Source organism: Brienomyrus brachyistius, chromosome 8, assembly GCF_023856365.1.
Source record: "Brienomyrus brachyistius isolate T26 chromosome 8, BBRACH_0.4, whole genome shotgun sequence".
NCBI classification, from domain to species: domain Eukaryota; kingdom Metazoa; phylum Chordata; class Actinopteri; order Osteoglossiformes; family Mormyridae; genus Brienomyrus; species Brienomyrus brachyistius.
This window is the reverse complement of record NC_064540.1, coordinates 7,235,611-7,248,701: the sequence shown is the minus strand read 5'-3', so window position 1 is coordinate 7,248,701 and position 13,091 is coordinate 7,235,611. Positions and strand designations below refer to the sequence as shown.

Here is a 13,091-nt window from a genome sequence, read left to right as displayed (position 1 = left end):
TTTAAGTTAGGGCAAATGTGATTGGTTCGCTGCACTCATACGCCCTTAAAAAATCAGTATCTACTATTTCCATTGGCACCAATGTTTGCGTCACTTCCTAAATAAGGAGGCATGACCCAATCTGTAGGACAAGTGAAATTATGGCGTCCTTAAAGTGTCTTCTGCGATCAGGAAGGGTATGGTAGACGTTTGTGTCACGTTCAAAAGTATTTGCAAATATTGTTTTGCAGTAAGTGAGCTATTTTTCCCCTATTGCAGAATGCTGTCTCTGTGGTTCTGCGAAGGGAATTCCATAGGACGTTGCCGGCTTGTTTGCAGGTAACCCTCAGTACTGAGCTGCACTAACCTTCCAAACATCTGTTAGAATGTTGAATATCATCTGCACGGAATGATTGCATATGTGTGTGAATAAAATGTAATATTGCTACATGAACACGACTGAGTTTTATTATTTTTTCCTGTCATGATTTATTAGTCGAATGGATATGTTACACCTCGCAGTTACATAAGTATGAGCGTTTTTTTTGGTTTCTGTAACGTTGGTATGCCCAGTGGAAGTTATCCGGTCGCTATAGGGCCTTCAGAGGTTTTCTTTCCTCCATACTATAGAGCGTTTCGTTTCTCTCCTCTGTGGTCTTCTGGATTTTTTCCAGCTTCGTTTTACCCCCAGTATCTGGACAATTAATATATGTGTATTAACAATGTGTTTTCGCAGTTATAGCTGTGTTGCAAAAAGCATTATAAAGAAATACGTTGTAGGTGTGGTCCTGCCGAGAGGAAACCATTGCATGATGCTAGTATGAAAAAAAAAAAAGCGTGTCAGAAAACCCACATTTGTTTGCTGTGTGAACTAGTGTTTCGTCTTAGACAGTCCTATATGAATTCATATCCAACATTCGTTCCTTACTCGATATAAGAATAGTAGATGATAATCATGTTTTCACTTTTGTTTCACTTTAAATGGTGTGCTGACCTTGTACAATAAGTAATAATTGGTGTTGAATGTTGATGTTTTACTTTCAAATTACTTGTGTATTTAGTTACAGACAGTCAGCCAAATTAATACCTTTTAATGGCACTTTTCCTACCCAAAATATCAATGTCATACTGACAAGCTGTCTTCACCCTGTTATGATTAATTTAGGTTACAGTCCGTGATGCGTTAAATCAGGCTATGGATGAAGAGCTGGAGAGGGATGAGCGAGTATTTCTCCTTGGAGAAGAGGTGGCGCAGTATGACGGGGCTTATAAGGTACGTCAGACCCCCTCTGGAACCTTCCTTGTCCTGCAAGCATTGCCACTTTTTCTAATTCACTCCAGTGGCATTAATTTGCATTAATAAATGGCTTTGGGCTTTAAGTCAAAGAGAAGTACAGACGCTCCTCTACTTACGAATGAAATACGTTCAGAACGGTCATTAGTTACTTGAAATGTTCATAAGTTGTTATTCAACATCATTTTAAGGGTATATGCAAGTACAAAGAACTAGGATTCTACGCTGCTGCGCGGCGGGAGTAGCGGCCAGAAGTTGCACTAGGCGGAATTGGTGTGCAGAAAAAAAAAATTGATGTTGCAGACAGGAAACGGGAGCCCAAGGAACATAATTTGGACTTCGTTCTTATGCCTGAAAGTTTGTAAGTAGAGGAGCGTCTATAATTTTAAACATGGGAAGAAACTGAAAGTAATGTTTTACAGGTCAGCAGAGGACTCTGGAAGAAGTATGGTGATAAACGCATTATCGACACACCCATCACAGAGGTACTGATGGCGGTTCCATTTAAATGCATGAACTAACTGAATTTTAGCATTTTATAATGGCTTTACTGTAATTTTTTTTTTTTTTGATAGATGGGTTTTGCTGGCATTGCTGTGGGGGCAGCGATGGTAAGTCACTAAAGTTTCTCTCTTTCTTTATTGGCTGTCAGTTTGTTTTCAGCACTGAATGATAACGGAAAGAGAGTATGTCTTCCTTCTGCTTATTCTTTTTTCTTTTTCCCTCCCTTCATGCAACATCTGAAATCACAGGCAGGCTTGCGTCCAATTTGTGAATTTATGACCTTCAACTTCTCCATGCAAGCCATCGACCAGGTTATCAACTCTGCAGCCAAGACCTACTACATGTCCGCGGGCCTGCAGCCAGTGTCCATCGTGTTTCGTGGGCCCAATGGCGCCTCCGCCGGCGTTGCGGCTCAGCACTCCCAGTGCTTCGCGGCCTGGTACTCCCACTGCCCGGGGCTGAAAGTGGTCAGTCCCTGGAACTCCGAGGACGCCAAGGGGTTGCTCAAAGCAGCAATCAGGGACGATAATCCAGGTAAGGCGTGACAGGAGTAATTTCAGTATTTATTAACTATTTATTTATTATTTGTGTATATTTCTATTGTATTTGTATGATTTTTTTAAATAGAATATAAACTCAGCTATTAAAATTCCAGATTGGCAGTTAGAATCTCAGGACCAGCAGAATGATACAGGCGTTAGGCCCTTCACTCTTCTATTCCTTTCTCCAGTGGTGTTTTTGGAGAACGAGCTGATGTATGGTGTGCCCTTCGAGATGTCAGAGGAGGCGCAGTCGAAGGATTTCCTCATACCAATTGGAAAGGCCAAAATCGAAAGGCAAGGTGAGTCGTGTGCTGAATGTCTTCTTGTGATTACATAGCAATATTAAACATTTTTGCACGATGCTGGAGAGTGTTGGCAGTAAGCTACATGAACGTTAAACTTAATGAGTACTATTTCTCTTTTTTTTTTTTCCCCAATTTTGTTTACTGTGTCATTGTTATTGCTTAATGAATGTAATGAGTGTTTGCTTGCAGAATTATTTCCTTTAAACAGTGTGTGGGAGGAAGGGTGTGATCTGAGGCTCTCTCTCTCTCTCTCTCTTCCCCCCCCCCCCCCTCAGGGGATCGTGTCACTCTAGTGTCACATTCGCGGTTCGTGAGTCATTGTCTCGATGCTGCGGCTGTTTTGTCAAAAGAGGGCATAGAATGCGAGGTAAGTACTGCTTTGCGCGCCCTCATCTGTGGCAGTACTGAGGGAGCATGTGCAGCATCATGCCGCCTATGTGCTCATTCTTCTTCTTTTCCCCACATTCATGAAATGGCTCAAAATCACACATTGCATTGTGTATTTCCTATGAAGCGTTCTGTTACAGCCTCTGCCAGTCAGGGTCCTTCCCTTATTCCACACTTCCAGGTCATTAACCTGCGCACTATCAGACCAATGGACATGGAAACCATTGAGAAAAGCGTGATGAAGACCAACCATCTGATAACGGTGGAGGGAGGGTGGCCTCAGTTTGGGGTTGGAGCCGAGATATCTGCCAAAATCATGGAAGGTAAGTCATTTTCCAGCTAGCTGCAGTCTTTGTGATGCCTCAGACCTTTTGATGCTAATTATTAAGGGTCCAAAGCACGCTGTGCTATGGAACCTTATTGTTCCTGATATTGAGTTTCAAACTTTTAGACTTTGAGTAAAGTCGACATTTAGCAAAAAAGTCCAGTAAGGTGTTTATCAGGTCATGAATGCCAAACGGGAAATGCAGTAAAGAGTAAGTGTGTGTGTGTGTGTGTGTGTGTGTGTTGCTTTATTGCCCTCGGTCTGTGAAGTGTGTTATATTAAAAAAATATATATATATTTTCTTACAAATGTTACCAATATGCCTTTTCTTTCCAGGTCCTGCTTTCAATTATTTGGACGCTCCTGTTGCCAGAGTAACTGGTGTGGACATACCAATGCCCTACGCTAAAATTCTGGAAGATCACAGCATACCTCAGGTTAAGGATATCATATTCACGGTCAAAAAGACCTTGAACATCTGATTTTACCTTTTTAACATGATCACCGTTAACATTTGCCTGCCTGTGAATATTTGCAGGTGGATTTTGCTCCCCATAAACTAAAATCTGTTTATGAATCATTCAATATTGACAATAGTTCAGGAACATCCGTCTTAATGTTTTCAGTTTCATAAGATGGTGCATGCTGTTACATGTTGAGTTCTGTAATCAGGTGTGCGAGTGTCACACAGTGTTCTGTGCAGTCGGATGTTCACCTGATTTCAAACTGAACAAAATTTAATCTGTTGGATGAAATATACAATGGATGAAGAAGTGTTATCTTTAAGAATCCCCATTTAATGTGTGTCTTTATATTTCTGTCAATTAAACAGAACAAGACTCTGCCTCCCTTGAATCCTTTATGGTACCCCCCCCCCCCCCCCCCAAACCTGACACACATGCACTGACAAGCCTTGCCAACCGCAAATATACATTTTGGTTGTGTTCTGCAGCCCAAAATTCAATTTTTTTTTAAATGCCAGTACTCTTTCAGTTATAGGAACATAATAGCTGGTCTAATCTGAGTTTAACATCCTACAGACGTAGCCAGTTCAGTTTTCCCCTGTTTCCATGATGGGGCCTTGGCTGGTCCCTGCTGGGTTCTGGGTGGGACCTTGACTGTAATGAGATCCCCCGCGATGATGTAATGAACAAGGGGGTCGGCATGATCCGCCCCTTACCTCTCTGTGTGTAAAGTACTTGCAATGATTTATCCATCCACCAGGGGGAGCAGTGATTATGAAAGCTGAAGTGACTTACCTGAAATCAGGTAGATTCAGGTATCAACTTCACTACAAAAAAATGAAAATCTAAGCAAGTATAATTTTCTTATATTTAGATAAAATTCCAATTTCATTAATAAACTGACTACACTGCAATAAATGGCCTGTGAAATTTAAGAAATTGCTTCTGTTGTGAGGCAAAGATGGCCTAAATGTGTTTTAGTCAGTTTATTGATGAAATTAGAATTTTGTATTTTATTTCACCATTTGGAGATGAGGCGGACCCACGATGTATGCAGTATAATTACAGACCTAAACAAAGTAATAAGATTGATATTGTCAAGCAATGAGGGACAGTGTGGTATATGAAAATTAAACAGATTCCAAGCTTGTTTGGCACATTATGAAATACTTCATCTGCAAGGAGGCCAAGCCAGATACAAAGCAGCAGCGTGCCCAAGCAAGAGTTATGTTGGGAGAGGAGAGTGACCCAAGATGTGTGTAACAGACTAATTACAGGCCTAAACAAAGTAATACGGCTGATTGTGGAGAATAAAGGTGGACAGAGTGGAAAATGAAAAATTAAAAAACATATGGTTCTGTACTGTGCTTGAACAAAACAGACACATTCCTTAGTGTGTTCTGTCTGACTAACAGTCTGAAAGGCTGCTGATGGCTGCATATTCACGGGGTGGGGATGGGGGGCAGTCACAATGACGTGTGAATGTGTCATTAACTTCTCTGCTTGGCCACAATGAAAAGAGATATGTTTGCAGGGGATCAAGGTGAGGTTGCTTTCTTAACCTAAGAACACTGAACCAATGGTCAAGCAGGGTGGTGGTAGTATCATGCTGTTTTGCCGACAGCACTTTACATCACTACATTGCACAAAGAGGATGTAATGATAAAGTAGCACTCAATAGATAGATTGGGAATTTTTTGTCATAGTACCAGACTCAAAAAGAGGAACATAAAAGAAACATAGCATAATAAGTATTTACTGTGACCCTATGGAGTCTGAGGCCTCTCACCCACTTTCAAAGTAGTCTGACATGCCGTAGCATTTTACAGTTTTTCTGAATTGCTAAACATTTCCTAAAATCTCCTCTCCTTTAACCAATCCACTAAGCACAAACCCTAAAATTCTAGCTAAAGTCACAAAGAAATGAAAACACTACCACTCAAAATAGTTGTTGGCATGCAAAGTAGAAACTGTAAGACTATAATAAAAAAAAGTATGGTCGTCTACCAAAAATATTTGTATACTGTACAGTTGTTACATATTAGTTATCAGTCATGTTTGCCGTATTCAGTACTCCAGAAAAGTTACTGTAAAGAACAAAGCCAAAAAATAAACAAACGAGAGGCATATTACAGTAAAATGTTGTGCAACTGCTAATCCAGATTCACGGAAAGAAAGAATCCTCTTTGTGACCCATTTGTACCTTGACGTTGAAATTCAGCTCCTATTCACCTGGTGAAGTCAGGTGAGATACCTGAAATCAGGTATTGTAACTCCACTGCACAAAATATTGGTGTACTGGTCCTGGCACAACAGCAACAAACACTGAAGCAGTGTTCCTCTCTGTCTCCATTGTCTTTTGCTGCATGAGCAACAGAGAAGTGCAGTAAGTGCAGAGAAGTGCTGCAGACTATGGAAATATGGAACAATATTGGTTTAAAAAGTCAGTGACAGATTGACTAGCTGTATGGGGTGTGCTAGTGGCCAAGTCAAAAAATACATGGCTGCACTGGACGGTCGCTGCAAATACCAGGATGATTTTAGCAGAGGTTCTGAAATGGCTAAGCTGACACACTTTGACAGGCATAATATCATAGTTTTACACCAACACGAGGATAATCAAAACATCATTTTCTAAAACTTTTGCACAGTACTGTATATGGCAGGCTTTTGTGAAGGTTTTCATTTCACAAACATATGTTTGGGCTGCCTTGGATTTGAGCTAGCAGTCTGAGTAAATGCAAATGTGCCAGGGTTCACAGTGTGCTTGCACAACAGAGGCAGGAGGACAACGGAGCTGAAGGCCCGTGCAAATTTGTGCAGCCTTGGTTCTAGTTCAACATAAACTATTCAAAAACCTATTTTCAGTGGTGCTGAGAAATTGTAAAAAAAAAAAAAATCACATTATAAACATTTCTAGCCAAGACTTTTGAGCTCTGAAGCTTATAGACATAGGGGCTGGTTACACAAAGGTGAATGAGACATTCAAAGAATTGTATGAGGTTTGATTACTAAAGTGTTACAACTTTGAAGTGACTTTGGAGTCACCACACCTTTGCATACTGTCAATGGCCCATCAGTCTGGAATGTCTGTCACTGATCCTCACACTAATCAGTTTGGAAAGGCAGTGTGAATTTTACAGTTTTTTTCAATTGCTAAGACAGATACTGCAATACTGAAGTTGCTTTCTCCAAACTTTTCATACAGTCACCACAACATTAGCTTATGTGGGCTAAACTGTTAAGCATTTTGCTTTGCTTTCATACAAAATGCAATCAATAACTAAATTCTTCAAAAGTTTTTCTTCAATTAATTTATCAGAGGCCATTTTGCACATAAGTACATACTGACCCTAAACTGCTAGTAAAACAGTCAAAACTGAAATATATCATTTTACTAAATTACTATCAAGACCCTTTCTAAAATAGATTGTAAAACACACATAAAATAAACAAATTATGTTAATTGACACAAGATCAAACAATGAATGCTGTATGCCAAGATATTTCTCCAGAGCAATGCCAAGGATGGACCATGTATGTGAAGAGACAGTCTTAGCAATTGAAAAAAAACTGTAAGAAAACACACAATACTAGCCTTTTCACAGTTTATAACATGCAACAGATTAAACGTTGATGTATAAAATGTGCAATCACATTATATTACAGGAATAATACAAAACTATAAATGAATATTAGAACAACAAATTAGTTAGCTGTTAGTTGCTGAGCTATTAGTTAAGTTCTCCTCAAACGAACTTGATGGGCCGAATGGCCTCCTCTCATTTGTAAATTTCTTGATTCCTGATCAGGATTCCAAGCTTCAAAACAGTTGTGGGTTATGCTGAAAAGCCAGGTCCGTGCCAGGAACCCAACTAATTTAAATGAACTAGAAATTCTGAGAGGCTTGCTAATGGCTACCAAAAGATTCTGGTTGATACCCGCTGTACTTGTGTATGTAAACTTGTGACCACAACTAAAATGTGTTTTTGTAAAGAAAGCGCCATCTCATGGTAACACCCCGCAAGTGAATAAATGGGCGGGTTTAGATGAGAATTTAGGCACACCCCCAGAAGGAGGGGAGTCAGTCCCTTTGGCTGGCTTTAGGTGGTTCTTTGGTTAAAAACTGGCCTCCACTACCATTGCTAATTATAGAATCATCTCACTTATATAAAAGTTTTGAAGAGCCAACAGGATTCGAAGTCTCTTACGCCTCAGGATGAATCGGAAGTCATCGGTCACGTGATATTGTATAAACTTAGCAAGCCCCGGTTCCCAGCTTGAAGTCGCTGGACCACACTTTGAGGATCAGAATCTGGGTATTAACTGTCTCATCACTAAGTTCAGCACCTTTCACAATATAGCACAGCATGGCCACGGTCAGAAAATGTGAGCCTGTCCTCCTCCTGAGTAAAGTAAAGCTCACAACGCTCTGTGAACACAGGAACGGCCCGGCAATGTTTGGTAGGTTTCTGCATTGTTTGCAAGTACAGAATATTATCTGCGCGTAAACTAATTAAGGTAAATATGGAAATTCATACAATATATGCTGCAGAATATGAGCTGAATGAAGCATATTAAAAATGCAAAGAATTAAAAAAAATTTGAACCACTGACCAAATATGGCACCTACAGTTGTTTTTCAAATAGAATTCTAGAACAGAATGTTACCGTGACAACTCTGATGTCATCATTCTGAAGGTATAAATTGAGCTGTAGGCACTAACACCACTTCAAAAGAAATCAGACATTGACCTTGCTGCATCTTAACATGAAGTGGTGTATTCTGAACTGCATTAGGCCGCCAGCGGCACCAAATGACCCTGGGGAAGATACAGAAATGAAGGAGGAAAGAAAAAGGAAGGCCAAAGGAGGAAAAATAAAATCCTGGCTAAAGAAGTTTTTCACAAATAAAGGAAAAGGAAAAAAGGCAATGGAGGAGGAGAGCCAGGCAGTGGTGGTGGAGGAGGAGGAGAGCCAGGCAGTGGTGGTGGAGGAGGAGAGCAAGGCTTTGACTTTCATAATGGAGGAGGAGGAGTACAAGGTGATGGAGGAGGAGTTCAAGGCAATGGAGGAGGAGGAGAGCAAGGTATTGGAGGAGGAGGAGAGCAAGGCAATGGAGGAGGAGGAGTACAAGGTGATGGAGGAGGAGTTCAAGGCAATGGAGGAGGAGTTCAAGGGATTGGAGGAGGAGTACAGGGCAATGGTGGAGGAGAGCAAGGCAATGGAGGAGGAGGAGAGCAAGGCTTTGACTTTCACAATGGAGGAGGAGGAGAACAAGGCAATGGCAGAGGAGTGCAAGGCAATGGCAGAGGAGTGCAAAGCAATGGCGGAGAAGTGCAAAGCAATGGAGGAGGAGGAGAGCAAGGCAATGGAGGAGGAGGAGTACAAGGCAATGGAGGAGGAGGAGTACAAGGTGATGGAGGAGGAGTTCAAGGCAATGGAGGAGGAGTTCAAGGGATTGGATAAGTGGTACAGGGCAATGGAGGAGAGCAAGGCTTTGACTTTCACAATGGAGGAGGAGGAGAACAAGGCAATGGCAGAGGAGTGCAAGGCAATGGCAGAGGAGTGCAAAGCAATGGCGGAGAAGTGCAAAGCAATGGAGGAAGAGGAGAGCAAGGCAATGGAGGAGGAGGAGTACAAGGTGATGGAGGAGGAGTTCAAGGCAATGGAGGAGGAGTTCAAGGGATTGGATAAGTGGTACAGGGCAATGGAGGAGGAGAGCAAGGCTTTGACTTTCACAATGGAGGAGGAGGAGGAGAACAAGGCAATGGCGGAAGAGTGCAAGGCAATGGCAGAGGAGTGCAAAGCAATGGCGGAGAAGTGCAAGGCAATGGAGGAGGATGAGTACAAGGCAAGGGAGAAAATGATGGAAGAAGTGTAGTGTAGTATAAGACTGAACATAGTCAATATGTTCTATCAGTACTACTTAAACATGTAAATACTTGTAAATACTTATAAATAAAGCATTAAAAATGAAGACACAGGTGTTTTCAATTGAATGAGTAGATGTGAAATGTCAGGAATATTCCAAATGTCTATTACGTGTTGCCGATAGGGGGCCATATGATTTGGGTGATAAGGGTTGCCTTTAAACTTTAATAGAATGAAAATACATTACATGTATTTGTTGTATTTTTAATTACGTTAAGGAATAAAGCATAACGGGATGAATGTAAGACACACGTCCAGCGGGAACCCGTCCGGTCGCAGCCATGTGTTAGGAGTAGGCACAAGCGCCACGGCGTATTTTAAAAGAAAGCACCAAAATGTTTAAGAAAAACTTTAGCGGTATTTATCAGTGTTAGGTTGAAGAAAGCATTTGAACAGCAAACTTTTAGAAGAAATAGGCCAAAAGGCGAAACAAGCGAGTCCCAGAGTTTGGTTATAACCGGCAGGTCTGTGAACGCGGTCGAAATAAGCCCGTTTCAAAATGGAGACACCAGCGGAGCGCCTATTTCAAATAAAAACACGTTATGGTTATAGGGGTTTAAGTAATTTATTCACATTGGCAGAAAAGTGCTTCATTACTTAAACCTCTATAACCGTAACGTTTATTTGAAATAGGCTGGTGTCGCCATTTTGAAACGGGCTGGCACTTTTCTGCCAATGCGAATAAGTAAAACGCTTTAACCATTTCAACAAGAATCAAGGTATAACGGTTAATTCTTGTTTAAATGAGCGCACGCGCGCTCCTCTCTGGCTCGCTCTCATGTAGCGCATGCGCGTTGAGCCACAGTATTTTCTTTAAAGAGCCAACAATCTTGCGTTAATTTATTTAAAGAAGAATTAACTGGGTTAACTTGATTCTTTTTTTTAATACCGCTAGAGTTTCTTTAACACACTCCGGTGCTTTCTTGTGGTGCCCAAAGCAAAGAATACCCACAATGCTCTGACTACGCTACCTCCTGATAAGGGCAGGAGGAATATGGAGTAAGATCGCTGTCAAAAATAACTCGTAATAATGTACGTCAAATGTACGCTTCACAAGCGTAAATTACGCTTGCACTTCTGAAAAATACGCTTGCTTCTGAAATTTACGCTTGCGCTTCCGAAAATTACGCTTGCTTCTGAAATTTACGCTTGCGCTTCTGAAAATTACGCTTGCTTCTGAAATTTACGCTTGCGCTTCTGAAAATTACGAGTGGTTTCTCAAGCGTGAACAACCTGTCAAAAACCAAAAAAAAAAATCATTGGACATATAAGGCATTCTCTATCGAGGAAGAAACAATCGATTTTTGTTATTGTATACGCATGTGCCAGAAAGATGGAGAACCAACCAAACGCGCCGAATTCACAGCTATTTCTATTAGTTTACTTGTTGTTGCACAACACTTTTTCTCGGTGAACAGAATGTAAAAATATTAAGGTAAAGAATGTTATACTTTATTCATAGTAATTATAGTTGGTTATTATTTATAATGTGTTATTACTGTCTTAATTTCTGTCATTGCAGAAATGTGTATTTTGCATAGTATACAGAGACCTGGAATGTCTATGACATGTATTAAACTTTTTATGTTGTGTTGTATGCATGTGTTTTTTTAAATTAATCTTTATTTTTGTTTGTAGATTCATTTAGCTGAAATTATTAATACAGCACAAAATTTGGTGAACTTTGGTCATGCTGGTGATTTTTGGTGAAAGTTGAGTCATCCTTTCCAAAATTCCAGAAGCGTCAACTCTGTGCAGGCTTTCTTTGACACGACTCCACTGAACTCTGTGTCCTTCTGCTTGTAGACCTGGTTGACAAGCCCAATTCCCTCATACGTCTAAAGATGGTTGCCTCACTAACACCTAATATATTTGCAATACAAGCCACTGAGAGTGGCATATCAGTTAGCAATCCAAGCAGTTCACTTGAAAACACAAAATTTGGACGACCACGACCCTCACACCCTTGCCTTACAAAGGCAACAAAGTCCTCCTGTGCAAGGCTTCTCTGCAGCTTTATTTGAAGGTCAGACAAAGTATTTATAATTTCAAACGGAATATCAAAAACTGTTGAAGCAGATGTCAATATAAACATTTCCTGATTTATGACATACAAGAAGTAGTCCAAATCCTGTTGTGGTTGATTTAAAATGGAAATTATACTGTGTCTGAGTCTGTCCAGCACTTGTGTCACCAATGATACCTGTTAAAGCAAATAACAAATAATTTTCAAAGCAAATATCAACAAAACTTAATAACTACTACATGCCCGTGAAGTGGTTTGTGCTTACTGAACCCTAAGCTGTATGAAAAATCTTATTCTTATGAAAACAAAATTAATTGTTAGCCATAGCTACAGTACACTGTTTATTATTTATCAGAAAATAACAGTGTGTACTTAAATGTCCATCTCATATACATGAGACTATTAACAACTTAGCCTGACACATTACTGGACAGCAGCAGTGACATACTTCTGCATAATAAATAATAACCAACTATAATTACTATGAATAAAGTATAACATTCTTTACCTTAATATTTTTACATTCTGTACACCGAGAAAAAGTGTTGTGCAACAACAAGTAAACTAATAGAAATAACTGTGAATTCGGCGCGTTTGGTTGGTTCTCCATCTTTCTGGCACATGCGTATACAGTAACAAAAATCGATTGTTTCTTCCTCGATAGAGAATGCCTTGTACGTCCAATGACGGTTTTTGACAGGTTGTTCACGCTTGAGAAGCCACTCGTAATTTTCAGAAGCGCAAGCGTAAATTTCAGAAGCAAGCGTAATTTTCAGAAGCGCAAGCGTAAATTTCAGAAGCAAGCGTAATTTTCGGAAGCGCAAGCGTAAATTTCAGAAGCAAGCGTATTTTTCAGAAGCGCAAGCGTAATTTACGCTTGTGAAGCGTACATTTGACGTACATTATTACGAGTTATTTTTGACAGCGATCTTACTCCATAGAGGAACCCCTAATGTTCCTTCTGCAAGTTCGAACCCTCCCCGCAAAGGGACAACAACAAAGGGGCATATAAAAATAAAATCCAATCCACTTTATTACAAATATTTAAAAATCAGACAAAGAAGGTTGCTGGGGGGGCGGGGCGGCTGACTATCCTCCAGATAGTAAGGTCAGATCGGCACGCGCAGCTCAGGAGGCACCTGGTGACAAAGAAAACAGCAAAACACCACACAGCATACAATACGACAAACATTACACACAACAGTACAGTGTCCGCTCAGTGTGGCACCCCAACAGCAGAGAGCAAAAGCCTGTGCGGATCCGGCCTTGTACAGAAAGATCCCGTTGTACAAACATAAGAGGGTAGCGGCCGACGTCCACCGCCCAAATTA

The 13,091-nt window shown here is 40.6% G+C and overlaps 2 protein-coding genes across 2 annotated transcripts; both read left to right on the top strand.

Moving 5' to 3' along the window:
* The first annotated feature begins 26 nt into the window (after nt 1-26).
* On the top strand, nt 27-4,180 carry pdhb (pyruvate dehydrogenase E1 subunit beta). Its single transcript, XM_049022061.1, has 10 exons — nt 27-176; nt 259-318; nt 1,145-1,252; nt 1,696-1,758; nt 1,849-1,884; nt 2,026-2,311; nt 2,508-2,618; nt 2,900-2,991; nt 3,193-3,334; nt 3,673-4,180. Exons 1-10 carry the CDS (start codon nt 141-143, stop codon nt 3,816-3,818), a joined length of 1,080 nt encoding a protein of 359 aa, XP_048878018.1. The 5' UTR covers nt 27-140; the 3' UTR covers nt 3,819-4,180.
* A 4,651-nt stretch (nt 4,181-8,831) lies between these two features.
* Nucleotides 8,832-9,780, top strand: LOC125747174 (uncharacterized). Its single transcript, XM_049022066.1, has 2 exons — nt 8,832-9,216; nt 9,445-9,780. The coding sequence occupies exons 1-2, from the start codon at nt 8,848-8,850 to the stop codon at nt 9,682-9,684; spliced, it is 609 nt and encodes a 202-aa protein (XP_048878023.1). The 5' UTR covers nt 8,832-8,847; the 3' UTR covers nt 9,685-9,780.
* Nucleotides 9,781-13,091: the final 3,311 nt, after the last annotated feature.

Bases quoted from the DNA above. Each gene is read 5' to 3' on its own strand.
- pdhb (XM_049022061.1), top strand. From the start codon at position 141: ATGGCGTCCTTAAAGTGTCTTCTGCGATCAGGAAGG. The intron at 319-1,144 runs GTAACCCTCAGT...TGATTAATTTAG, and splicing joins CGTTGCCGGCTTGTTTGCAG to GTTACAGTCCGTGATGCGTT. The intron at 2,312-2,507 runs GTAAGGCGTGAC...TCCTTTCTCCAG, and splicing joins AATCAGGGACGATAATCCAG to TGGTGTTTTTGGAGAACGAG.
- LOC125747174 (XM_049022066.1), top strand. From the start codon at position 8,848: ATGGAGGAGGAGTTCAAGGCAATGGAGGAGGAGGAGAGCAAGGTATTG. The intron at 9,217-9,444 runs GTGATGGAGGAG...GAGGAGTACAAG, and splicing joins TGGAGGAGGAGGAGTACAAG to GTGATGGAGGAGGAGTTCAA.